The sequence below is a fragment of the Centroberyx gerrardi genome, chromosome 17 (assembly GCF_048128805.1).
Source record: "Centroberyx gerrardi isolate f3 chromosome 17, fCenGer3.hap1.cur.20231027, whole genome shotgun sequence".
NCBI lineage: Eukaryota > Metazoa > Chordata > Actinopteri > Beryciformes > Berycidae > Centroberyx > Centroberyx gerrardi.
In genome coordinates, this window is record NC_136013.1 from 9,061,369 (window position 1) to 9,088,565 (window position 27,197).

The 27,197-nt window shown below is 42.9% G+C and overlaps 1 protein-coding gene across 2 annotated transcripts; it reads right to left on the reverse strand.

The window, feature by feature from the left end:
• Positions 1-870: 870 nt before the first annotated feature.
• Positions 871-26,663, reverse strand: gna11b (guanine nucleotide binding protein (G protein), alpha 11b (Gq class)). Of its 2 annotated transcripts, none has more exons than XM_071915952.2 (7): positions 25,675-26,663; positions 15,393-15,577; positions 13,694-13,848; positions 10,039-10,167; positions 6,670-6,799; positions 5,965-6,118; positions 871-5,511 (listed from the first exon to the last, which is right to left on the reverse strand). In XM_071915952.2, the coding sequence occupies exons 1-7, from the start codon at positions 25,808-25,810 to the stop codon at positions 5,321-5,323; spliced, it is 1,080 nt and encodes a 359-aa protein (XP_071772053.1). In that variant the 5' UTR covers positions 25,811-26,663; the 3' UTR covers positions 871-5,320. The 2 variants fall into 2 exon arrangements, with proteins under 2 accessions (XP_071772053.1, XP_071772054.1); XM_071915953.2 differs by lacking the exon at positions 10,039-10,167 and adding an exon at positions 11,509-11,637.
• Positions 26,664-27,197: the final 534 nt, after the last annotated feature.

A 27,197-nucleotide genomic window follows, 5' to 3' on the forward strand; every position in this document is an offset into this window, starting at 1 on the left:
TGCTGAAAACCCAGGATGATTTAACTGTATTGCTGTTTTTGACACATGGATGCCCACAAGAAACAGGGCCGAGACTCATTTTAGGTCCTACCCATGCTGGGATTACTGAGCAGACATGCAGGGCACATGGCATGGGGCCCTGGACCACCAAGGGCCCCAAAAACTCTGGTTTCACATATAGACAAATTAGTAATTTCATTGTAATTTTGCCCTCTTGCATTTCTTACAATATTTGTGTATTTTCTTGGCCATCTTCAACAGTTGTACACTGAGCAAGTTTTAGGAATGTTTATCTAACCTGTAGCCTTCTCGACTGGGCAGACGTACAATGTACAGGGTCAGAAGGTGATTGCTGGCTGGCAGGATAATCTGGGCATGGTCCTACTCATAGCTTTAAAAGCAGGTACTGCAGGATAGTTAATAATGAGGTATATCTGATCTGATGACTGAGACAAAATAAAATGATTGTGCCTGACTGAGCCGGCACAATTAGTGATGTGATCAGAAAACACAGAAAAGCAAGAAAGCAGTATTCTCCCATTAGAATGAATTGGAAGTTGTTTGTTCAATAAACCTGAAATCCTAGAAAATCATATCACTGACAATAGTTGTTGCTATGAGAGGCTTTACTATAATGGAAAACAAAAAGCAATCAAACAAAAAATCTATATATGCTTCAAAGTGCTGGATCTTTGTCCTATGTGATGCCTGGGACAAAATGTATATTTGTTATAATATAGCGATAAAGTGACCTCTTAAATATCTCATGTCATCTCCCATGACTTCTTGAGTTGACATTATGAAAATTAACAGAGCGGTTAACAACTAAAACATAAACAATCATGAAACCCACTCAACACACACACCATCAGCAAGTATAGGAACAAATTTATTTCAATTTAAAACAGATACCTTGTCATTATGTTTCTCTCTTAGAAGGCGGCAATGATCATAAGTCATGTTCATGTTTGAATGAGGATCAGGCAACAGTGGTTGAAACAAATACATGAAACACATAAAAAAACAAAGAAATATGGCAAGAGTAATGTAAATCAATAATCGATAATAACCAACCGATTCAACCCTTTCGTCAAGGGCTCCGCATCAATGAAAACATCCAAGCCCTCACTTCCAACACAAAATAAACAGCACATGCAATTATAATTACAGTTTCTTAAAAAACAGCAGATTATCTTTTAAATCTTCAATCTTAAATACAGAATAAAGTCTTTGTGTGTACTTAATCATCTATCCTTTTAGTCTCTGGTGTGTTTTTAAAAAGGGGGACCATCTCAGGTGGCGGTCCTTTGATGATGACCACAGCGTTGGCACTTAGAGAGAGCCTGGCTCTAGAGAGAGTGGGGTTGGCACACTCAGTATAATACATAATTTACATTTGGTTTACATACAAAATAAAGAAAAAACACAGCATTTTATACACCACTACACAATTGACCATCAGGTTTCATTGGAGTGAAAAAAATAAAACAAAAAAAGAAAATCAAGTGGTCCTAAATACAATAGTGTTCCGGTAATGTTTTCTTATCATACAAAGAGAAGAGGAAGAGAGAACGAAAAACACTTTTTTTTTTTTATTTAAAAAAAAAAAAAGGGAAACACGCTTTAAGTTCTGAATATGCACTAACTGCACGTTGATCTCCAAAGATTAAGTATGATTTCACTTACTCCAACTCACAGGAGGGTACATTATACAACCCCAGTCATCCAATGGTCACGGAGCATGCTAGGTAACGCTAAAGGGCCTGCAAGGTCTAAAAACAGCCTTCACTATTCAAGGCAATGAAAGGCAATAAAGGGGAAAGTGTGAAAAAAAAAACAATCCAGCCTTTTCACTGGACAAGAAAAGGATGCGACTGAAGAATGAAAAAGAGGGTTACGTTTCATAAAGACTGCCTAGCCTCTTCCCAGCTCACACACAGTGAGACAGGTGTCAAAACACTGCAAAAAACCACCGAACCCAAACGAACAGCCAGTCAGCCCTTGACCGCGTACCACAGAGTCGTAGTGCCGAGTTTGAAGGTGACTGGGAAAAAAAACACAATGTTGTTTCTCAGCGTGTGCGTCACCATTAAAGCGAATTGCACTCAACACACAGTAAATGTTCTCACAACTACTGTTAAATACTTCTGTATCCATACTGGGACATCAATCCACTTTAATACTGGCATCCTGATCTACCCATCTATCCCATCTATCTCTGTCTAACCGTTGGCTCTGCTTGCTCAGCACTAGGCTAGTGTCATTTTCAGCAGACAAAATGGCAGTTTCAAATTTGTTGGCCATCAAGCTAGGACTCAAAACACTGTGGGGAAACATGCAATACTTAGTGGTGTCTTACTAGTAGTGTCTTTTAGTGATAATAGTGTTTCTATACTGCATGAGGTCGACTCCAGGTAACACCGTGATACTAATGCAACCAAAGAAACAAGGAATAGTGGAGGTCAGGGGGAAAATCTTCGTCTGAGGGCCGGATAAATAAAAAAAAATGTATAAAAGAAACTGCTTAGTGTTGGTCATCTCTCTCTCTCTACACACCTTATTATGTTTGCATTAACACCCTGCCTACAATTCTTACAGCACATAAGTAATGTCCATTTATAAACAAGGATTAGTGGATGACTTGGTTCACTGTGGTCCTATACTCCACTCCCCACTGTCTGCCTGATGCACTGTGATAGCCCTTAATGAGGATGAAGGATAAGTCGCCTGTAGAAAAGGTCAAAGACCAAAAAAGTATATCTGCACATCACTGGCACTATCAAAGCAAGCTTCAAAAACTGGAAATAAACAATGCAAAAACCAACGACAGAATTTTTTGTGTTAAATTACAAATAGCAAGCATGGACCGCGTAGGTCTTCAATCACTGATAAAAAATTCCACCTACTTTCGTATTGTACATTTTCTAAGTATGCATTACAGCGCTGCGTCTATAAACCAAGAGGAAATACAAGTTTCTTTTTAAAATCAAACGAAACAAATGTGAGGGCTCCTAAAGAAACCATACAGTATTATCATGGATGGAGATGCGATGGCAAGTACAACTGGAAATGTCTTAATAGAAATAGAAAGCAGAGATTAAGTCCATACTATACCAGACATTTGTTTTTTTTTTTTTTTTACAGCAGTTCAGACTCAAGTAGGCTCCACCATGAGAAAGGAGCACTTCAACATGACAGAATCAAAAGCAGTCAAATTATCAACACCTTCAAACCTGGTCCATAAATTAGATAAATAAAAAAATCTTTAATTACTCTTTTTAAAATCATCTTGTCACCATATTGTGAAGAATCTTACCAGCCCTAGTTAGTATTACTGTGGAGCTGGAGCTGTTGCAGTAGTGTGGAGTTGTGAGGGTTCAAGAGGTTGGTTGGGTGGAACCTCTTTTCTCTGACTATTGCTCCTTGTCCATCGTTTCCTCAACACCACTCTCAGCTCTGTGTGTAGTCCTATTAATCAAGTGAACAAAATCCATAATCACAGTATCAATACTACCATAAAGTCATAAGAAAAAAAAAAACTGTACGCTATCGAAAGAAGTGGATTTTTTTTTTTTTTTTTTGCCAAAGATGGTGTACCACAGAGCCTTTTTGTACAGGAGCGTTTTTGTGTATATGTATTTACAAACAAATATACACAAACAACAACGTTTGCAGACTTCAGAGTGCGTTTTCCGTGAAAGAAGGTTCGTAGCCCCCCTCCTCTCACCACTCGACAGCAAGCAATCTTTTTATAAACAAAGTGACTATACAGTAAAAAAGTAAACAGAAGCACGTCCTGTGTTGATATAATGGGATGACCACCATGTCACCGTCAGGAAGTGTGTCTGATTGGACGGCTGAGTGACGCAGGTACGGCGTACGACGTCACCGGAGATGTTACACGGCGCGGATTTTATTCACACCTCCGGGCATGAGTGTGTTTTACTTACAGCTTTTATTAGTCAAATAAGCTACTTGCAGCCCAACCTGCGAGCGTGTCCAGTACGCTAAGGGCTGATAAACACTGATGACATCACGCTCCCCTCGGCACCTGCCTGTGCTAATCAGAGCAGAGCCCGTGTCAAAAAGCAAGGTCTTCCCACTCGCTCCTGGTGAGGTGTAGTGTGGGTGTATATCAATGGAACCAGATGCCGTGACGGTCACATGGAAGGAAACAGATTGTCTCTCTGAATCCATACAGAAAACATCTGGGGAGGAGGGAAGCGATGTGATCAACTTAAACATAAAAAATCCCACAGAAATCTGCAAAGGATACTTATGTCAAGTAAATTTCCGGTTGCTTGTTTTTAGACGTTTTCGTTTTGCACATTTTTACGTTTTTAGATTTTTCTTACCTTGCTATTATCACCCTACGATTTTGCCATCATTTGTTAAATAGAAGTAGACGTAGCAACAAATTACTATCATTAAAAACATTTAAAAAATCTCAGCAATGAACAGAGATTTCGATTAGCTTTTTCTCTCCCTCTCGTGCTTTTTTTGTCTTAGTGTGTTTACATATGCATTTACTTTATAATATATAGATTTCTATTTTTTTTTTTTGCGATTGCGATGCTCACACTGGAGGGTACATTCATAGATGCAAGGTGGAGACAGAACCCTTCGCCCCGTCCCCTCACATCCCGTCTGACTCGTGTTGTTTTCCCCCGCCGCGAAAACTGTGGTGGCTCTTCAATGATGCGGCTCCTGTTCCACACTGCATCGCTGCTCCTCGGCTGGATTTAGGAGCTACAGTTTTCACTTCTTCTCCACACCGCCAGGAGCTCAGAAAGGAGACGACTCTGAGGATCTGATCTCACACCACCAAGGGTCAACTCCGGAGGGCCAAAGGGTTGAACCCACAATTCACCAAAACACAGCTCCTCGTTAGTCATTGTTGCCCCAAACACATACACACACATACCACGCACACACACAAACACCAAAGTCCCCTTCATTGTCATTGTACAGCCCGTGGGACAGGTCTATGTGCCAAATCGGTGTGCCAGAGCCAGCAGCCGGGGCCAAAATTTCACAAATGGGACCAGATTTGGGGAGGAGCGAGGACTCTGACACAACAAGCTGCCGAGAGAAGGAGGAAGAGGGCGAGCTTTGGTGAAAGAGAAGGGGGGGCGATTGGAGGTGGGAAATTTGTGAATCCATTGTACTGAAAAACAAAAAAAAGGAAGGGTTCTGTTGGTGTGTGTGTGTGTGCCGGCATAGTATGTTGTGTGATGCATGTGGAGTTGAGTGCACACTCGGAAAGAGGTGTGCGCGTTTGTGCAATGGGGGAGGAGGTGTGCGTCGCGTGTGTGAGCCCTCACACCAGGTTGTACTCTTTGAGGTTGAGCTGTAGGATGGTGTCTTTGACAGCTGCAAACACAAAGCGGATGTTCTCAGTGTCCGTGGCACAAGTGAAGTGGGAGTAGATGATCTTGTCGCTGTCTGGGTTTAAGTCCACAAACATCTTCAGGATGAACTCCCGCGCCGCCTGGGCATCTCTCTGGGGACCTGGGATACGGAGACAGACAGGAAAGTTTATTGCACTTGACCTTAATTTGTATTTGACATGATATAGTTTTATGTTTCTATTTTGAAAGTTATTTTCTTTGTTGTGTTATCCGTAACTTGGCCGGATTTTAAATCTCAATGAGACTTTACAACGGATAAATAAAGGTTAAATAAAAAAAGAAGAAGAATGCAATGGCCTATTAATCCAAACGTTAATTGTAATAGATCAAAAGCTGCTTTATGTTCAGTATAGTATTAAATGTACAGACGTGTGATCATTTAAATCACACTGAATTATGAATTATCAACAGACATATCAACTTTCAGCTAATTTATCAAGATAATACCATTTACCAGAATATTTTTTTGCACTAAGGACAACGCACCATGAAAAATGCGATACCAGCCCATGCATACACACAAACACACACACCAACACACAGACGATCTCACCATCAAACTCGGGGAAATAGTCCACCAAGTGTGAGTAGGAGATCTTCTCCTCCAGCAGGTCCTTCTTGTTGAGGAAGAGGATGACGGAGGAGTTCTGAAACCAGGGGTAGGTGATGATCGTCCTGAACAGAGCCTTGCTCTCCTCCATACGATTCTGGGGTGGACAGGAGAGGGATGGGGGAGAGAGAAAAGTACAAGAGTCAGTGGGTCACGTTCTGTGCTATCAACCCTTGATATAACTTGTTTAAATGTATGTGTTTAACATGCATACTACACACTGCAACTATAATAGCTGTGTGAATGCTTTTGTGTGTGTGTGTGTGTGTGTGTGTGTGTGTGTGTGTGAGAGAGAAGGGCATGAGTTAGGGAAGCATAATTAACCAAGAACGCAATAATGACAAAGTCGCAAACAAAAAGTGCTTTTTTCTCTATCAGTGGTCATGGTGTGCCAGGTAGAAGAATCCCTTGACAAAAAACAGCTGGAAATTGGAGAAAATCTTTCTTTGTATTAAAACTAAGCAAAAGAAATGTAGAAACTATATAGAAAATGTTCTGATGCATCACAATTCATATCTCAATCTCAATATTATGGGAACAAGAAGAGCAGTACAGCCGTTTTTTGCACTGTGCAGGCTTTGAGTGTGTGAGAGTGAGAGAAAGTGAGTATGATTGTGTGCGTGTGTGCGTGTGTGTGTGTCCACCCACCTCGTTGTCTGACTCCACCAGGACCTGGTCATACTCGCTGAGCGCCACCAGGAACATGATGGAGGTGACGTTCTCAAAGCAGTGGATCCACTTCCTCCTCTCTGACCTCTGACCCCCTACATCCACCATCCTGACAGAGGGATGACGGTCAAGAGGGAGGAGAGCAAGTGAAGAAGTGGGAAGAGAAACAACATATTAGCATATAAGCCTTGGCGTGCTTAGTACAAAGAGCAGTCAGGAAAATCTACTGTTTTGTTATAAGTGATATATTCCAAGATCACAACAGCAAAATGTGACATAGTGCTCCAGGTCCTTGTCAAATAGGCTCTAAGGTTAAATTCTCAATATTCCCAATGTCCTGCAATGGCTTCAGGAATCACTATTTTGTTGTTCTGATTCAGGTTTTGAATCCATCAAGATAGACTTTAAGAGTTTTGTGCCAAAATGAGATACCCAGCATTAATACAGTGAAACCTAATCTTACAAAATGATTGATCGCATAAAGCTAAAACAAATTATGGTACTTTTAAAAAGGACAGTAGGTAAACAAATTGACATTATAGATATAGTGAATGATAACCTTCAGGTAATGATTTGTTTCACAATAACGTAACATTTTGGAATATAACAATTTTTTTTGAGTGTAGATTTGTTTCAAGTCCAGCAAGACTTATTTCTAGTGTAGGTGTTCCTTAAACATTTTCAGCACATGACCCAAATGAAAAATATAGTCTCTCATCCTGGGACCCATGAAAGCATATTTTTACTGTCATGTGGGGACACAGCAGAAGTAGGCCTATCATTCATTTTGGGTCCCGGCCCATTGTTTAAGAAAACAGTTTATTTTGCTGCCTTACGTTTTAGTCAGCTTGTTTTGAGAGAAAAAAATAACACCTGATGGATTCAACACCTAAGAAGAGGCTGGACCAGAATCACAATCAAGACTTCAGCAAACTTGGCTATGATAACAACAGTGATTTTCAGGACCGATATCTCAGAATAAATGTGGGGGACAGTTTGCTGAACTCTGCTTTTGGTGAAAACTACACAGACAACAGGCACAGTAGACAAACAAGAAACAAACACATAGACATGTTTTTGTCAAAGTAAATAAGTGAGTCATGCACGTCACCAACCACAAATATTAAAGCTTCCCACTTAAGACAGATCTAGGATCAATTTAAACATGAATGCCCCTCAATTTAAGAATTCACATGTTATTTTGTATGGGCTATAACAGTCAACATTTGGGAACAAGAGCAGCTCTCCTGCAAAGCCACAAACTAGAGAACTGGGACTCAAATTTGTGACACTACTAACTTGTGACTTGAGACGCCATGGACTTGCTATGGGGGAAAATGTCCTGTTTGCCCTTCTTCACCTGCATCTAGCAGTAGCACTAGTGACAAAAAAGGAATCAAAATGTTCTTCCATGCTCCATTCGCCAACAGCTCTGTACGGTCTAAATCGATTACTGATGCATTCTGTCCATTTGAAAGGATTATTTTCAGTTGACCATTTTTCATTTTTTACTACCAACAAATGAGTCAAAATAGGATGTTATCATGGTCATTAAAATGTGAAGGACACCAGTTAAATGTATATCTTTCTCTCTAACACATAACTGGATTTATTTATGCTTAAAGATTCCTTCCTGCAACCAATTGCAAACTATAGTAGAAGTAAAATGGAAGTGACTGCACAATATTGAATCGCACCACATGGTATTGCGTCAAGACAGTGCTGAATCGAATCGTATTGAATTGTTTGCTGCTTAAAATGTATCTTAGGTGTATTGAATCGCTGATTCTGTATCGAGATGCGTATCGAATTGGTCTCAGAGGGAGATAAGCACACCGCTAACAGAAATAACTTAACAGGAATTCTTAAATTGGGAGGCATTCATCTTTAACCTTCTGTGATCATCAGTCTAGAGGTAACTTGTATTCCATTTCATGTGTTAGGGCAACAGTGGAGGGTCATAAAGCATGTGTTTCTCTACCAGACAGCTTTCCCATCTTTCCCTGGTGTGCGTGATAAAGCACCACACTAGAACGATTGTGAAGTTGTGAAACTCGCGTGGAGAAGACAAATGGAGTAACAGAGGAGGCGTGAAATGAAGGACAAAAGGAGAAACAGAGTAGATGGAGAGGGGGGGACAGGTACAAAATATACAAGAGAGAGTAGGAGGCAGGGAAGAAAAATGAAAAGGAAGAGAAAAAGGAAGGTGGAGATGAGGAAAAGGGGACAGAGAGAGGAGAGACAGATGTACAGAGGGCACCTCTGATGGTGGGATCCTTTGGATGGTAGAAGGATGCAGTCCTACGTCACCTGACTGGAAGCTACAAGCTGAGAAACATACATCTCAAGAAATAGAATTCATTAGAGATGCACTAACATCTAATCTCTCTAGGGTAGCAGAAATTGGCGTACAAATTTTCACTTTAATACAAATACCTGCAGGTAGATAAGCTGGCAATCGCTGTAGCCATTCATGAACAGCAATGAAATAGTGAGCGAGAGCTTTCTGAATCCTCATAAGGAGTGTTTCTCCTTGACAAGGTCACCCTTCACTCGTCTGGGAGTTTAGGTCCCAGTTTCATTAAGGCTTCATCTGTGACAACTGATTCAGTAAAATGTTCAACGCCAAGAACTTCTGTAGTGGAGCTTGTGTATACCTGACATGACTACAATCTAATACCTAACCTTGCATATTTTGTCTCGCCACTAGATGCACGGGTGCAAGCCTCTGACCGGGTGCTACATCTCTCATTGACTTGCACAGATCTGATAGAATTCAAAATGCAAGGGCGCCCCCCGGTGGTGGCCCAGTCCGCTGTGGTCCACAGAGACCCAGGGCCAATAAGGGCCCTGCAGGACCTGCGGCCCAAAATAACATTCCTCCACCGCGGAGAGGACGACCTCGTTTCTTCTGCCAGCCGGAGAGGAAAGGAGGAGAGGAGGAGGAAGAGAGGAGGTGACCCATTTACAGAGACCGGGCACCAGAATGTAGGACTTCAGCTCATAAGGGGGTGCTGTATGTGTGGTGTGATTGTTGTTGGTGGGTGGAGGGGTGGTGGTGGGATAGAAGGTGTGAGACTATGAGATGTCTTTCAATGGAGAGTAGGGTTGAGAGGAGTGGGAATGGGGTATAGACACTCAAGGCAACTGTATAGATCAATGTCAATGGTTACAAGTCAGTCCTACTTTGATTAATCAGTTTTTGCGATTAATGGGGTTGACAAGAAAAAAAAATAAATCATGGTTTTGGGCTTAGGACAAAACACACGTTAGATGACTTATGGGTTAAAGACGTCATGAGCAACATGGAGGGACTGAGCACTAGAGCCAAAAGAGGCATCTTTCTACCTGAAAATGATGCTTTGCAAGTCGAAGGGGTACTCTATGATTCCTGTGGTGGGGATGCGCACCCTGAGCACATCCTGCTGGGTGGGAAGATAGTTGGGATCTGCAATACGATCCAGATCGGAAAGATAACTACAGGCAGGCCAGTCGAGGAGAAGAGAAAAAGAGAGAAAGAGAAAAAGACAGGAAAACAGTTATATAAAGCGTGACAGGCAGTTACCGCAACCCCCCTGCCATTCCAGGAAGCGTGGATCGGTCCTGTAGAGAAGGCTTCACAGAAAACACCACATCTCAGAAACACAGGGGTGTTAGTCAGTGTCACTGCTCTGCCACCACCACACAATTTACTTGACTCGCTTCTCCAAACAATTTGAGGCCTGTATTCAACTTTCATGGCAAATGCTTGAAAAAATTCTAGCCAGCTAGCAATGGAAAAAAATCTCTCAATTTGCAGTTTTGGGTTACAAACAATTAGACCGTGATTGACCTGTGAGAGGTCAAGTGCTTTGTGGATTGTGTTTGAGACAGTGACAGTGAGGTGGCATCAGTGACAGTAGTAGCAGTGACCTTAGCAGCAGAAATAGCAGCAACCTGGAATGAGATAAAGAAGGTTTAGACAATTATTATATCAAGGATACCAGGAAACGTATACGGGACATAAATAAGCTGTTTCCATTCAAAATCAAAAAATGTTTCAACTCCAATCTACTTCAAAGCGTGTCCAATTCCAATTAGCTCATATATTATAAAGCTACTTCCTGGTGAACCTTTGACATCACTGTCTAATCCTTCTTCATCTGGTATTTGGTGGCTGCTCCCCTCACGCTTCAGTGCAGCGCCTCAGTTTTCATCCCGGGGCCAGAACCTCAGCACAACTCTAAACACAAACCACTGATCTTTAATCAGGTTGACCCACCTGCCCCTCAGGCTCATCTGATCTCAATACAACATAACTTTATTTTCCTCTCTAGGACAACTAGCTCTATTCAGACAAATGGGCCCTTGCCAAGTAACTTGTGATCAGTGCAGGCTGACATTAAGAACATTTGACATCTCACCATGGCAATGTGAGAGCATTTGCAGTCAGCAGTTGTTACAATTGTCCTGTAATTGCACTGATACTGACATAGTACCATAGTACCCATAGTGCAATCTATTGTATATTGTACACCCAAAACAATTGTTGATGTATAATGACATAAATATCCAAATTAGAGTCATTCTTAAAATGACACAACTACTGTAACTGATTGTAAAATGGGTCCAGAAGAGAACCTGGGTCTGAGAACCATAATTACCCCCTTCCCCTCCAACACATCTACCAAAAAAAAATCTACTGAAAACTCTGAATCAAACCATCAGTGACTCTGGGCAATCCAGCTCGCCTGAACTAGTTAACATCCTGACAGTCATCAGTGGTTTGGGTCAGCCTGTAGCCGTGGTGGTGCTGCGGTCCTGGTGCCATGGGGGTACCTGAAGATGACGTTCTCCAGGTCAAATGGGTACTCTATGATCCCCGTGGTGGGAACACGGACCCTCAGCACGTCCTGCTGGGTGGGAACATACCCCTCCGCAGTCACGCGGTCTATATCGCTAAGGTAACTGGAGACACACATGAACAGTGTGGGCAACACTGAAATGAAGAAATATTCACTCTCTCACCCCCTTTCACTCACTCATACATGCACACATACAAACGCACAGCTTAAACATATACACACATAAGCACACACACTACATACACACCACACATTGACATGGACACACACACACACGCACAGACCTGGAACAGCATTCAACTGTAATACAGTAAGGCCACAACCAGGGGGCAGTATGAAGTGAGTGAAGCAGATTAAGTGTCTGGGCATTTAGCCTGGGGTTGCATATTACAATGTAATGATGGCAAACATTTTAAATGGAAAATATAGGTCCATTTTATTCCAAGGTGCAAACGTTTTCGCAGTAAAAATGGATCTATATCTACCATAAGAAATTTCTCATCCTGGCTTTGATAGTGGGTGGGTTTCCTACCACTATACTTGTACCAGTGGTGGCCATCAGACCTAAAAAGCCCAAATTTAGATTTTAGTCAAGTTGTGGCAGGTTTTCAACTAATCTGCATATAGCTGCATATGGCAACTACTGGCCAATACAGATATCAAACCTTTGACGTACTGTAACTGTGAGCTTATAGACACTAACAATAGTAACATCCCCTGTGTCAATACTTGCTGAGAACAGACACAGCTATGCATCACACACATTTACCTCTCTGTGCTAATTTGTTACACTTTGCTGCTGCTGCCCAAGAGAGGTAAATTTACAAAGGTCTGGCTAGCATATATGTGGGCACTTTTATATTGGAGTATGTTAATAGTTTCAGGTGACAGTGTCTGGTTTATATCCAGTGGCAAAATTTGAGGCATGGTGGCTCGAGAGTCGCTGATCTGCTCTCAATTAGCTATGAGTGCTAGGTGGGTGAGAGAGCGTGAACTCTGGGTCAGGGCTCCCAGTCTCAGCTCCTCTCTATTTCTGTCTCCCGTCAGTTCTCAGGAGCCCCGATGACACATTGCACTAATCGCTCTAATGAATTTTCATATACTGTAGATAGAGGTTCAGGGTGGATAATTAACATCAGCCACCAGCCAAATAATGGTCAATTTTGTCCATGGCTTGTCGGTTTTTATAACCTTTGGCGGGGAACCAGCCAACATTTCCATTCTAAAAATCATATGTGGCTGTTAAATTGTGAAAGTGGCTGGTGAATTTTGAAATAGGTCAGCCAATGTGGCCGGTAGATAATAGGGTTGGTGTTCTGCAGCCCTGCCACACATCCATTACAAAATCCACAAGGTAATTGTGCTGTTGCAATATTACACATACACCAACACACCCACCACACAGAGCCAGCCACCACCCACACAGCCAAACACACCCTAATTATTATGAAAACGGGTTCCCCTTGAGAACAACTCTGTCTCTTGACACACATCACATTACATTATATCTGCATGCACACACAAGTTCACTGTCATATATATTAATGAAATCACAGACACAACTGCACAACTCAAATCCTGGAAGCATATGTGCACACACACACACACACACACACAAACACAAACCTGTAGTTCCCATACTTCATTACCGCATACACACTCACTCAGACTGTGAGTCACATAGTGTTGGGAACTGAGACCTGGTTCCACTGAGAAACTGATTCCAATGTTTTCAGAAGTGACAGGATCAAAACATATTTGCCTGATCAATTATTATTGATGTCCAGTTTATTACTGTTCTTTTTTTAAATGAAAAAGACAAAAAAGATTGTGTTTGGGGGAAGTGCATTGCTGCAAATCAATCAGAGACTTTAGTACTTTGGGGTAACATAAAGTCCTACGAAAGGTAATATAAATAAGAAAGGACCAAATAAGGAAATCATTAAGGATTGTTAAGAAGTAGGAATTACTTAACCAACAACATTGATAAAACCTCATCAATTCCCAACCCTAATGTCACAGACACACATAAACCACACTTAATACCACACTTAATTACCTTCTACATATAAATGACATAAGCACACAAATATGTCACAAATATTCACATAAATACCATTCTTAAATCCCACACACACACATATAACACAGAGACGTACTATTTGGTGGAGTCAGAGAGCTGGTATTCTCTGCGGCGGTCGTAGGCCTCCTGGATGCCCGGGTCGGCCCACAGGGTCTTGATGGCTGTGATGTAGGGCTGGTCGAACCCGTTGATCTTCTCGATGTCCACCTCCTTCACCAGCATGGCATTAGACTGGACAGAGACAGGTGAGGGAAAGAAGGTGAGATAAGGGAAAGGAGCAGAGGAAGATGGGAAAGGGGGAAAGGAGGAAGGGGAGTGAGAGAGATGACAAGGCACACAGACATACAAAGAGCATAAGGGAGTGGCCAGATTTATCCACTGTGCCTCTCTCTGGCTATTTTCTATTATTTTTTTTTCAACAAGGAGCATCTGTTTATCAGCCCGGGCTGATGGAGCCCCCCCTTGGCAAGACTTCTATCAGTTTTGATGGACTGAAAGTTTAAGCTTGTTGGACAGATGGATATGTTACAGATTGTTCACTATTCATTTAGCCAGTGGTTCTCAAACTTTTGGGCTTGTGACCCTTTAAAACAAAGCAATGCCTCCAACTGTGATCCAACCATGATCTGACCCAATAACAAGGAGCACTATGAGTTAAACGTGCCATAAATTATAGGTTAAGGACGACAAATGAAGGAAATGACTTAACCAAACTAATATGTAAATTCAACAAAGTAACAACTCATCAGACCAAAGCAAACAGACTATACATTTCAAAATAGCCTTAGCCTCTAATAGCCTCTTTACCAAAATATATCTAATATATTTTGATACATATATGGACATATGATGGATGTGGAGGGGACACAACCCTTGACGCTCCAGTTATGAGACTCTCTAAGCTCTAGTCCACCCTGCTGCCTTTAACTAGTCTGCCCTCGAAAGCGAACACAAATTGTTTAGGTGAACAAACTATTGACTCATAATGTAGACCAGTGGTTTTCAGTCCTGGTCCTCAGAACCTAGACTACTGCTGGTTTTCTATCCTACCGTGTAGTTAATTGCGTTCACCTTGCATCCCAGGTGTAAATCAGTACCTGATTAGATGGCCAGAACAAAGACCAGCAGGGCTCTGGGCACTGAGGACTGGGATTGAGAACCTCTGTTGTAGACCGTAATTATGTAGGTTTATGATGCCCACACCCCCACTAACTCACTCATTTTCTATCTGCAGTTGTATTAAGCTTGCCTATGTGCAAGTAGTCAATCATTATATCCGGAGGGGAAAATTAACACTGGCCACCAGTTAAATGCTGACAAATTTCGTCTGTGGCTAGTATGTTTTTCTACCCTATCAGCCATTTTTGCAGGTAACCAACCACCATTTGCAGCTATACGATTCTAAAAATGTAGATGGTGCTACGTGTAGCATATTTTAACATATATCAATGGCAAATTAAAATCTGTCAACAAATGAGAGCATGGTCGAGACGATTGGTAGCCTCTATCTCACACCAGTGTTATTGTTTGTGCTTGTGTTTCTCAATATTAAGGCCACATTTTTCATAAACCCTGTTACTCCTCATCCCCTCCTCCCCGACATCACTTTGCATATGTCTTTTTTTTTTTTTTAAATGTGGTAATGATCTGTTGATGTTACAATGATACATGTAGCACCTTTAAAATAATGAAAGGGGATTTTGGGATGAACCAGTCACTGGCTGGTGGGCAATAAAGTTTGTTTCCTTCTTATTATTTCGTGGTTCAGTTCTTACCCGGTTCTGTTCGTATTTGAAGGGGATCTTGAGGGTCTCTGTGGCGCGAATCATGGACTGCATGGAGGTGAAGATGTTCTGGTACACCAGCCGGATGAAGCCCCTCTTGTCTTCGTCTGTGTATCCTGCTCCATGGATGATCCTCATCTGCTTGATGAAGGTGCTCTTGCCGCTCTCTCCCGTACCTGAAGAGCACACAGAACACAGAGGCAAGAGGTAAGAGACACAGAAAAAGTGCAGAACACAGCAAGGTTATGTTGTGGGCACAGTGAGAGAACGTGGCAAAGCCAAGAAAGGGCTGACAAGTTGGCACATTGAGAACACAAAACAGCTGAAGAGTCGGACAAAGAAACCAGGAAGCAAGATGCACAAAGAAGGCAGCTGTGCACAATGAGAATGCAGATCCTCTGGAATCGAACTGAGAACATAAAAAAATAAATGAAAATAAGTGAAAACTGAATTCCTCCAACTGTAAGAAAACAGTACATAATGTATTCGTCAGGGATACCAAGACTTGAAGAAAAATAGGCTGTAAGGACAGTAAGAGAAAGGAGTTAAGATGGAGTTCAGGGAGGACATCTCCATTTGAGCAAGATTGGCATTATTAAAAAAACCTATCAGAGGCACCAACACCTCCCTCAAGCCAAGTCGTTTTCAACACGCACACAGTACCAGAAGCACTATTTGAAGGGTTTCATTCCAAACCCTATATATCCCTTTAGGCAAAAAAAAAAATGCTACGTGAAATTCATCAGTAAATATATCAAAAACACAGATGAGCCCAACCTCAAAAACATAGGCCTAACTATTTTGGACGCAAAGGCCTTAAAATGATTCATATCTTTAATAGCGACCAATAATGGGCTTTACTTTCATGTCGGCAAGCACTCAGTGTCAGTGAAACCCCAGTGTTAGGTGTCAGGGTTTTTTACCCCCCACCAAATGGTGGATAACTCATTTTGGAATCAAACTCCTCATTTGTCAGTTCCACAGTGCCAAGATGCCGACAACAAGCCAAAGCTCTGACCCAAGACGGATGGTCCATTAAAGGCAAAAATGACCAAAATTTTTTATGCCAGTTGAAGAGATCTGAGCACATGGTGCAGTCCGTTTGCTTTTTTAATAATGTGTAATTAGTATGCACTAATTACAGTCAATCAATAAGCAAGGAAAATCAGCACTACAAATGAAACCAAGTCCTGATATAATACTTTGCCCAAAACAAGATTAATACGGGACAGCCATCTAAGTGAGTTCCAGGCGTTACAAAATCCTTCTAGGGAAATTCTAAATTGATTAAACTAAACTGGTTATGACTGCTAATATGTCAATGGCTCTTTGTCCGGCACCGAGACCTTCTCACAGAGTTTGGAAAGTGAACAAAGCAAAAATGTTTCCGGGAAGAAGAGGAGACATTTGTGGGGGAAAATCACAGCTAAGTCGATGAGGATGATTAGACAACTTGCCATACATTTAGGATCTAATGCACAGCTGCCTCTCCCTAAAGGTGACAGCATGGGTGGTCGTCAGGTTTTAAAAGGCTGCATGCCGTCAGTGATCCTCTCCTGCCCTCCTGCGTTCTTATCTGGCTGTAAGACCATCACATTATTTCAACTGGTGTCGAGTTTCCAGAACTATGCAGTATGGGAAGCAAACGGAAGAGGTTTATACTATAAACGATTAGTGTGCTTCACTTTTTTTGACATCCTGCAATCCTCGGTACAACCACACCAGAAACAACCTTGATTTTCACAATCTCTGCATTGTAAAATACCCTTTTTAAACCCTTTATTTAAAGATCTACAATGCTTGCCGAATAAATCCTCACTTGCTGAAGGGGCTAGTGGGCCTAACCCACATTTCACACCATCCCTCTCTGTCCCACATGCCCAGAAACAGCACCCTCAGGCCACAAAAAGCTGATGGCATTTCAATCCTCAGTGTTCACCAAATCAAAAGGGATCCAACACATCCATAATATCTGCAAACTGAAAGGGAAAGACGAGGAGGAAAAAAAAACACACACACATCTCACCACCACCACCTACATTCAAGGTTTTTGAAGAGCAGCCATATTTCCGTTGCCATAGCAACCCCTCCTCTGTCTCCCTCTCTTTTTCGTTCCCGTGTTTTTTCTTTTTTTCCCCCCTCCCATCCGCCCCTCCTCTCCTCTTTCCTAGCGGATAGTAAATATAACTGTGAGCCCCTCAGGCTTGCTCTGTGCTCTTCATCTTTGCTGTAACACAGAGAAGAAGGGCCTTCTCTCCAAAGAGCCCTTCAGACCAGAGAGAGTTGGGGAAAAAGCTGGTCTGAGGTCAGTACCAGGGAGTTCCTAACACCAATGGCTCTGTTAGGATGTGGGGAAAGGTAACTGCTTCTACAATGGTGCAGAGAGGCTGTTTCTATCTGAGCTGCAGAATACACTTGGCTTTCAACACTCTCTCCATAGAGGGAAGTGACCCTGCTCCATCCTCTCTTACCGCAAATGTCCAATTTTGGAAAACAGACAAGACACTCAGTGAAACACTGAAAGGAAGATCTAATCTTTCTGACCAACGCAAACCAGTTCTCATCTCTTAAAAATGAATGGCTGACAGCGTCTGAATCTATGCACCACGGTGAATGCTGCTACTAGGTAGTTGGCCTAATAAAAACTGTGATTGTCTAGCTAACAAAAGGAGTCGAGCGAAGAGGAGAACAGAGTGTATTCTTTGTATTGGGCTGCTGCAGCAGTGTCCTGGTGGCGACTGCAGACTGCTTCAGCGAGGGAGCAGGAGGATCACTCTACAGCTAAATGTCTGATTTATTTCTCGTGACCCCGTCACAAGATCTCCCTCCGCTCTGTTCTCTTGACTGTCGTGTCCCTCTTTCACCAGGCTACACACTACGAGTCTCTGTCTCTCTTTCCTCCCCCGATTCACCAACCCAAGCCACAACCACTCCATGCCCTCACAAACTCTCCCCCACTCCCAAATACACACACCCTTCGTCACAACCCCCCCTAACCTCCCTTAGGCTAGAAATATGCCTCCCCCATTCTCATCCGCCTCCCTGTCAAGAATTTTGGATATTCATAACTAGAATCTGCCCATTCTTTTTTGGTGATGACCTAGAAAAAGGAGGTCACCTTTTAATAGCTCACACACTACTTGGGCTTGATAACGCTTTCCTTTCCAGCTAGCAATGAGCGCGAGAGAAAGAGAAAGAGAAAGAGAGCTTAGAATACGCCCCATTGCAACAGTGCAGAGTACACTACACTGCCCACACACTAACAGTAGTCCGATGTGGAGCCAATTTGTTCCTTGGAATAGAGCTGCAAGTCACCAGGGTCAAGGGTAACCCAACTACAATGAGTGTAAAAATAAAAATTCCACTGAACAGCCAAAACAAGGACAACCATGAGTGAAATGAAAACGATTCGTCAATAGTAACAGCTATCCATCATGAAAAGATGCCCAACAATCCACTTGTACCCTCCATTACCAGGCTAGCTTTCATAAGACTTTACATAACACAACTGATGTCAGCTCATGACACAAGACCTGATGGACTTGACACCACTGTCTTAGTACAGCAGTTTTGGTTGAGCCCAGGTTGCCATACTGTCAGTCTATGTATTTATGTCTATGTGTGTGTGCATGTGTGCAGGGCCTGTTTTGTTTATAATGTCTGCTCATGTCCTACAATTCTTCCATCTCTTGCAACACATGCAGGCATGGGTGGCCACAGAAGGACACACACACACACTAGTAGTGCCATCTCCGCTACACTGACTTCCCTCTGCAATGCCCGTGACTGCTTTCAATGAACAAGGGAAATCCTGATGTGGGTTATTTGCATCATGGTAAAACCACATGCAAATACATAGCCTATATAAATATAAGCGGTCCATTGGTATAAACTGTGCCGGCTTATCTGGGTTTATGACCTGCCCTTTCAGGCAATCCAATCTCAGCCTAGAGACCATTTGTATAGATAAAGCACAGGTAAGGCATTAACAAAACTTCAAAACTTGCATCAGCAAGGAGGTAGCCTTTTATCAGCGCCCTAGAAAAAAAAATATGAATCAAGCAGTCACAAGGCTAACCAAAATGTAGCGTGGGCCTAAATCTTTCACAAAATTCAACTTGGAAACCAGCCTCTTTCAGGCACACAAAGGGACGGGTTTCAGCCAAGGCAGCCTGGAGCTACACAACACACACACCAGCTGCCTAGCCAACTGTGGACACACAGGGATCCTGTGGTCAACCTCGAGGCATGGATGTTACCTTCACCGTGATGGCCCATTTCCTCCCTCCCTTTCTCCCGCACTGAGCTTGGCCGCACACACAGTATATGAGGAACAATAAGAGAAGACTTCAGAAAACACACACACGCACATACACACAGGATAGAAGACTACTTCTCTCTCCTTGTCAGTTCTATTTCAGCTTTGCAGCGTGTGCTGCTTGCTGTCAGTATCTGGGCAAAACGGTATTGCTTTGCACTGGATGTCTCTCTGCATCCACTGAGTGCTCAATGTGCGTGGGTGTGAGAGCTGTAAATTGCATATATACGCTATAGCATGCACATACGCATGCACTCGCAAACTCACACACCTTAATTTGACCACCTTAGGACGGCTTTGTCTGTTTGCCAGTGAGTATGCGCTGAGTACTGCTCTGTTTGAGTGGGTGTGGGTGAGCAGCAAATCAAATACTGGCCTTACAAAAGGGTTGGAGCTAGCAGCAGTATCTTAGTCTGCAGTACACTTCACTGTGCTGGGCCGCTACCAACTAAAAGCAGACAAATCCTAGATGACAACATTGTTTCTTTAGCTATGATTACACTTGTTATTTCAATATGATTTCTGAGATCTGATCATGAAGATTTTATGAGATCGCATCACTCTGTGTCCACAAATGGCCTGAAAATGCCCATTATGCATCTCTGATGGCTGGTATATTTATTTAAATTTACCCACATTACCTTTTCACACTCTTCCTCTCACGTTACATCGCTCATATGCTCAGTGTGGCTGGATTACATCCAGACTTTGTAGAATTCCAAACACATTGCAAGCCTGACAACCTCCATATCTGCTTTTGGACTGCAATGTGAGCAAAATCAAATTTTTGTGCATCCAGGCCACTTAATGCATCCTGGTGTGAAACAAACTAATGAAAGACGCATTGAAACGACAAGTATAACCGTAGCCTTTGACCATCACACCTAACCCAACTTTTGAGACTGAAAAAAGGAGACGCGAGAGAGGTTGAAAGAGTACGAACAGGAGAAGTGTGGGCTTTGCTGTACACACAAAGAGAACTGGTGGGAGGAAACAGGAATGAATATACCACCCTGTCGGCACAGAGAGGGCTGAAGATAATGATGGTGAACAGAAAGCCAGTCTACGTCCCTGTCCTGTCTGGGGACCGGGGTAGCAGCAGTATGTGGGACAGTCACCATCTAGCCTCATTCACCCCCATATCTCCAGAGAGCCACCCGTGACCCCGTTTAGGAGTGTGTATATGTGTGTTCATCTGTACACTAGTGTGCAATATGAGCGACTGTGTGTAAAAGACACCAAGTAATAGAGAGACAAAGAGTGTGTACAAGGCTGACTGAGGTGAATGCGTGCCTGCATGTGCATTTACTGCAACCTAGCAGAGATGTAGGCTATAAGAGGTGCTACATCTGCTGGGACAGGGAGGCTGGACAGACACACTGCCTACGTTCTATAAAGGGGAACACACACTGCGTGCATGCTGACTTCACTGTCATTCCAAGATTAATGAAACTAAGGCTGACCCTTTGACCTAAAACTAGAATGAAATCATTATCGAGAAAAAATCTATATCTAAATTATTATTATTGTGCAGTTTAGAAATATAGAAAACCTTGACCGACCATTGGTCCAGGTATGGAAACAAAGCACTGGCTGGGACCGGTCCTACATTAAAACGCAACCTAAGAAACCTATTGCAACCTAAGAAAACACACTGTTTCATGAGAGTATCCAATGACTGAGTGATTGATTTCAGTGTCGTGCACTCTAGGTGCTCAGCTCACTTGGTCCTACAAAACACCCATACATCATGTTGCAATGTGTGTGTATATTTAAAGTGTACAATTATATTGTTTCTCTGTTTCTAACTTCTGATGCTGCTTTCTTGGCCAGGTCTTTCTTGGAAAGGAGATTCCTAATTTCAGTTCAATGCACCTGGTAAAATAAAGGTTAAATAAAAAACTGAACAAACTCAAGTATCACACAAAGTAGCAAAGTGACACATGGAATCTGCCTTTACTGAAACATCACAATTCTTTCATAATTGTCAAACCAAAAGAAATCAGCACAAAGTTATGTTGCTATAAAGCACAGTTCTCAGCTCATTTCAAATACAAAAGGAAGGAACACAAAACAGATTTCAGTTTCTCTAAAGTCACATAAGAGACAAATCCTGGCCTCCTCTGGTGTGCCACTGACCCTTCCTGTTTCTATAGCTAACGGTAATGTACCTGACATTAAAGATGCACAGAAAGATCTTAAGACAGTTTTGAGAGACATGGGTTTTTACATAGCTATTCTTAATAAAACAATATGTTCTTAGTTTGGTATCATTGTTTCAAACTCCTGCAAGTAACACCAACAAATTATGCTCCCTTACCATGGACAACACACCACTTTCCCGACAATGCATTTTGATATAACAGTTATGATTCCAAATCAGATTTTTCATCAAAGACTTTCTTGTCTGTTCTCTTCCAAAATACTTTCCAACATTTAAAAAAAAAGTGACAGCCAAGAGTACAAATGCAATGTTTGTCTGTCTCGCGATGATCATCATATTTTCCAGTGTCAGGTCTGACAATGATAAATAGGATTTCCATAATGACTATGAACATCTCCACAGCACTTTGACATTCACTGGTATTAAAAATATACATGCACGCACACACACACGCACTCACACACACCAAACCACTGAGGAGTAGAGCCAAGACGTCCTCATTGCCATATATGATCAAAATAAGAAGGCTTGGCAAGAGAAGGGAGGTCAGCAATAAACATCTCAGCCTAACCTCTGATAATCTTCCTGGTTCAACTACAGACTGTTCCACTGAAGGTTGTCTGGAACAGGTAAAAAGCAGTACTGCTGGGGGAGGGGGCTCAACAGCAACGATTCAATCAGTTGTGATTTAGCAAATGACTATACACAAACCCTCTGCCTGGGGAAGGATGTGCTACCAAGCCGTCAATGACAACATTTGGGCTGCTGAGCCAACTTTTGCCCCGAATCAGACCCCTTTTTCAAATGCTGTCTGGAACACATTATGTGCCTGACGAATGTTCAGATGACACAACATGCCACGCTGACGTCATTCCAGGGATGTTTTACTGATCACTGGACATTCTGTCGTTCGTATTTCATATGAAACCCACATTTTCATGAAAAGCGCGTGCCAACTGGTACATCGACAGCTTGACTGGGAGCTTAACGTTTACTTCAGTCAGCACTTTGGGAAACCCTAGAGCGTTTGCCCTTCCCTCTCACTTTACTGACCATCCGCTCGCTCCAGCAGTTCATTTACCCAACGCAGCAAAGGCCACAGCTCCTGGCCCACTGTGTTTTGACCAAGTAGAGGCAAACTACTGGTCTGTGGAGCAGGAAGCTGTCTGTATGGCCTGATATGGCCCTCGGAGACAGGCAGCCAGACCGTGGGCACCGCTGCAGCCCTGGCAGGGTTGTTATTTTCTGGCCAAGCTGCAACTGGTTATAATTTTATCTAAAAAGCTGATCCTACCATTCTCCTTAACCTCACTGGAGACCTGTCTACACCTAACAAAAAAACAGAACCAAACTAAATAATTGCTTTTTCAAAACATGGCTATTTTGGACATTGCCCTGGAAGGGAGGAGAGGGGACAGTGAAGAAGAGTGGACCAGTAGTATTGAGAGAAACACTTTGACTGGGCTATGCTACAAGCAGCAGCCATAGTAGTTGCATCAATCAAATCCCAACATCTATCAGATGTTGACTGGATTACGATTGATTAAAAAGAAACCAAAAGCCGTTTGGCATCCACTACTGGACAGGCGCTAGAATATTTTGACATTCAGGCTATAGCAGTCTGCAGTAAAGCATTATGTACAACAAAAATTTAACATGCTCTGTCAGAATGAGCTGTTGGGAATATGGTCTATTGCTCCAAGTGTAGCTGAAATTTGCAACCCATCTCCTGTACATGGCACTTGAGTTCAACTGTTGGGTAGCTGATGACAGAACAACTCCCACAACCTTGTACTGAGGCATGGAGAGACAGCCAGTCCTCTAAATGTAGCTGAATGTCACTCTCCCTCTCCTTTACAGTACACTCAAAGGAACGTGGTGGTTGAACTCTCGGTAACAGGGATTGTCTTTTTCCTCCAGTGAGGTGTGGAGAGGCCGGCGGCTCGCTGAGGGCCGTGGGTCTGAGAGCCACGCCAGGGGATAATAGGAGTCAGTGACATCTCAAAGTCTGAGCAGCGGCTGTGTTTAACCAAGCCTATTAAGACCTGGACTAATCCTGCCTTACACGTCCTTATCCAGGCTTCCACTGACAGCCTTAACTCACTTAGGATGGGCCATTTACAGCATGACTGATCGCAGCTCTCGTCTCACACTCGCACACATATACACGCATACACTTTCTAGTCGCTTTTCTTCAATGTTTGCTGTCTAAGTCAAGGATATAGGCTATTGTATAGTACTTGGACAACAACAACAATACTGAGTTGCTAAGCCGTCAAATGGTAAACCAGTGACAAACCAGAACAGTCACTACAGTTGGGGTTGAGAGACATTGTAATTGACCACCCGACTTCCTAAATATCCTGCATCATCAATCATTCAGTTAGGCCAACCCTTCATTAATTGTCAGACCACAGAATTGTCACTGCAGCACCCAAGCAAGAGACACATTTTCAGACCATTTCATTACGACCAGACAAAAACATACACTCCTTTTCAGCTGCTCACCTCGGGAGCCAGGTACAATGGCAATTATAATGTATAATAACATAGAATAGAATATGATACATCTACGGTATGGCTCTGGTGTGGCCTACTTCTCCAAGCTGAGGTATTCAGCAGGGAAATGAAAGGAGAGAATAACACACATGTCAAATAACCTGGGCTGCTTTTGGTGGGCAAGAAATGAGAGCAAACGTTTTGAAACAGAGGATGCAACCTAGATAATTCTAATTGTCCTAAAAAGGGATAACCGCCTTTTCCAAAGAAGTTTTACACGTATCTATGGGTTTAAATGGATGGTGGGTCACATCATGTGCAACGCATTTAAAGTTAGCCAGCTACAAGCTGCATGCATACAAAATATTTTTTTCTGAAAGGGATGCAGAATTTGTGTTTAAATAAGGTCTATCCTTCCTCTCCAAGTCTAGTGAACTATGAATCAATGCAGTACAGGCCAACTTATTCAACAACAGCACCCACCTGCCCACACACAAGCTACAAAAATAGCTAACTACTCAGCTAGACTCCAAGTTGAGGGGGAAAATCCCTCAGTATCCTTGGCCCCTAGAAGGGTAAATTTTTGGGTGCAGACGAATACATATATGCAATAGATAAATGGATGGGCGTCAATGTCTAGCTGGTGTACAGAGGCACCTGAGCAAAGAGTGCAGACAGCTTCATCCAGTTGTACAAATGTTATGCAACCTGCTGAAAGCAACCAGAAAGCAACAGTGTAAGCACCCGAGCTATGGCCTCTATTTGCGAGTGTGACCATCTTCTCCCTCCCAGTAAAGCATGATCCACCACCATGTTAGAAAGCGTCTAGCTAAACCACCGGGGTAGTTTGCAATGTGAGCAACTGGTTAGCTTGATGACTAACCAACAATATCAAACTAGCCAGCTGTGTTTAGCTGGCTAGCATGTGGTAGCAGTTAACGATGACAGCCTGGTAACTTGGATGCCAAGTGGGCTGTTGTCTACACACCATCATGCAAATACATATAACGTTACCTGAAAACAGAAACAGTATCGCTGGCTAGCAAAATTCTGGTGAATGTGTATCTGAACAAGCTAACGTATCTTTAACTGACCAAACCAGCCACAAGACAAGACAAGCATTTCGAAAATCATGCCATACTGATACTGAAACTAGGCTTACCAGCTAGCTAACCTTAACTAGCAGCATATTGGCTAGCATGGTCAAGAAGGCCTAAGAAAGGTTAGTTTTCAATATAACGACGTCAAGACAGAAAAAAATGTATGTATGGGAGAATTAGCAAGCCATATACCAAGTAGAAGTAATTTCAGCTCTCTCCTCGAGTCTCGTTTGTCTCGGCGGAGTTGCTTGTCAATTTCTGCATTGATTCGTTTCGACTCCTTCGCCTCTTCGCTCAGGCAGCAAGCCATCATGGACTCCAGAGTCATCCCCTCTTGTTTTGGCAGCCCGGTTTAGACGGGACCCGATAACACTGTCCACGGTTCAGTATACCAAATCCCGATCCTCGCTTCGATCTCAGGCGAGGTGGTGGTTTGTGGGGCTGGATGGGATTGGGGGAGGGGAGCCTTGGGCCTCGCTGTCAAGTTGTCCCCCAGCCGAGAACAACTGCGACTTCACCCGGGTGTTCTCGGCAAATCACGGGAGATTCGGACAGGGGAGGGAGTCAAGAGACGGTGGGCCTCTCCCAAGATGCTCTATCCGCCCGTTTCTTAATATAGCTAATGTTAAATTAGTGCAAATGCCACCGATCAGCTGCTTAATAGCTGGTTTTATAATCCCCCGGTCTGTCACTTTAGTCCAATTCTATCTTCACAATCCGTCAAAAGTGGTTCAAACTGCAGTGTCGCGACATCCAAAACGTGCAAACCCGTAACAGGAGATTTCTGTGCAGTCTCTCCAACGTTAGCTAGTTTAGCCCCCCCCCAAAACAGCACTAGTCCTTGCTAGTACGCTAACTTAGTAAAAGGGTGGACATGAATTTACCGTAGAAACGTTAGTGCACTATCCGCGCCGCAAAAAAACACACCCGTTTATTTTCTGTCGATTTGTCTAAATACAATAACGTTTTCTAAGTTAGACGTAAGGGCGAGGAAAGCTAGACGGTGCCTTGCTAGCCAGCTAGCTCCCTTAACAACGCCTTAGCTAATGTGTCAACCCGCAGTGATTGAAGCAGCAGGCTGGTGAAGGGATTTGTCCGCCTAGCTAGCGATAGCTGGACAGCACTCCATCACATCCTGAATCATTTTGAAGGTAGAAGATGAGGTTAGAGCCTGGAGGAAGAGTGCCTGCCGGCGGGTTTTGCCAGAATATATAAACAAGTGGCTTTTGGGTAGCTCGTCGCTTGAACAAGGTGGGCACACACTAGTTTGATGCCAAGGAGGAGGTGCTGGGCAACACGTTGACTGACAGGGGGTTGCATGAAACTGGTTTGGGACAAATCAGTTGAATGGACGAGGCGGGTCCTCAGGGTGGGCTCTGACTCTGAGAATGGGCTATGAATTGGGCAGGGGTTGTTTTCGGTAATTTGACATCCTTCTTTAACACATTGACCACTTGGTTGAAAATAATTGCTAATTGAAGCCCAACACCACCTACTGTAAAATGTTTTTTGCATTTTCCAGCTTGAACTGCACACTGAAAAGGCTTTTCAATGTAGACAGTGTGGTAGGCTACAACATGGCTACTGGTCACATTATCAATTATCATAGACAGAAGACCTTTTAAGAAGTAGGCTACTCAATCAATGATCTGCAGTATAATGCAAGCACTAGACCAAAAGACAAATTATTATAGAGGTCTGTGGCCACAGATATG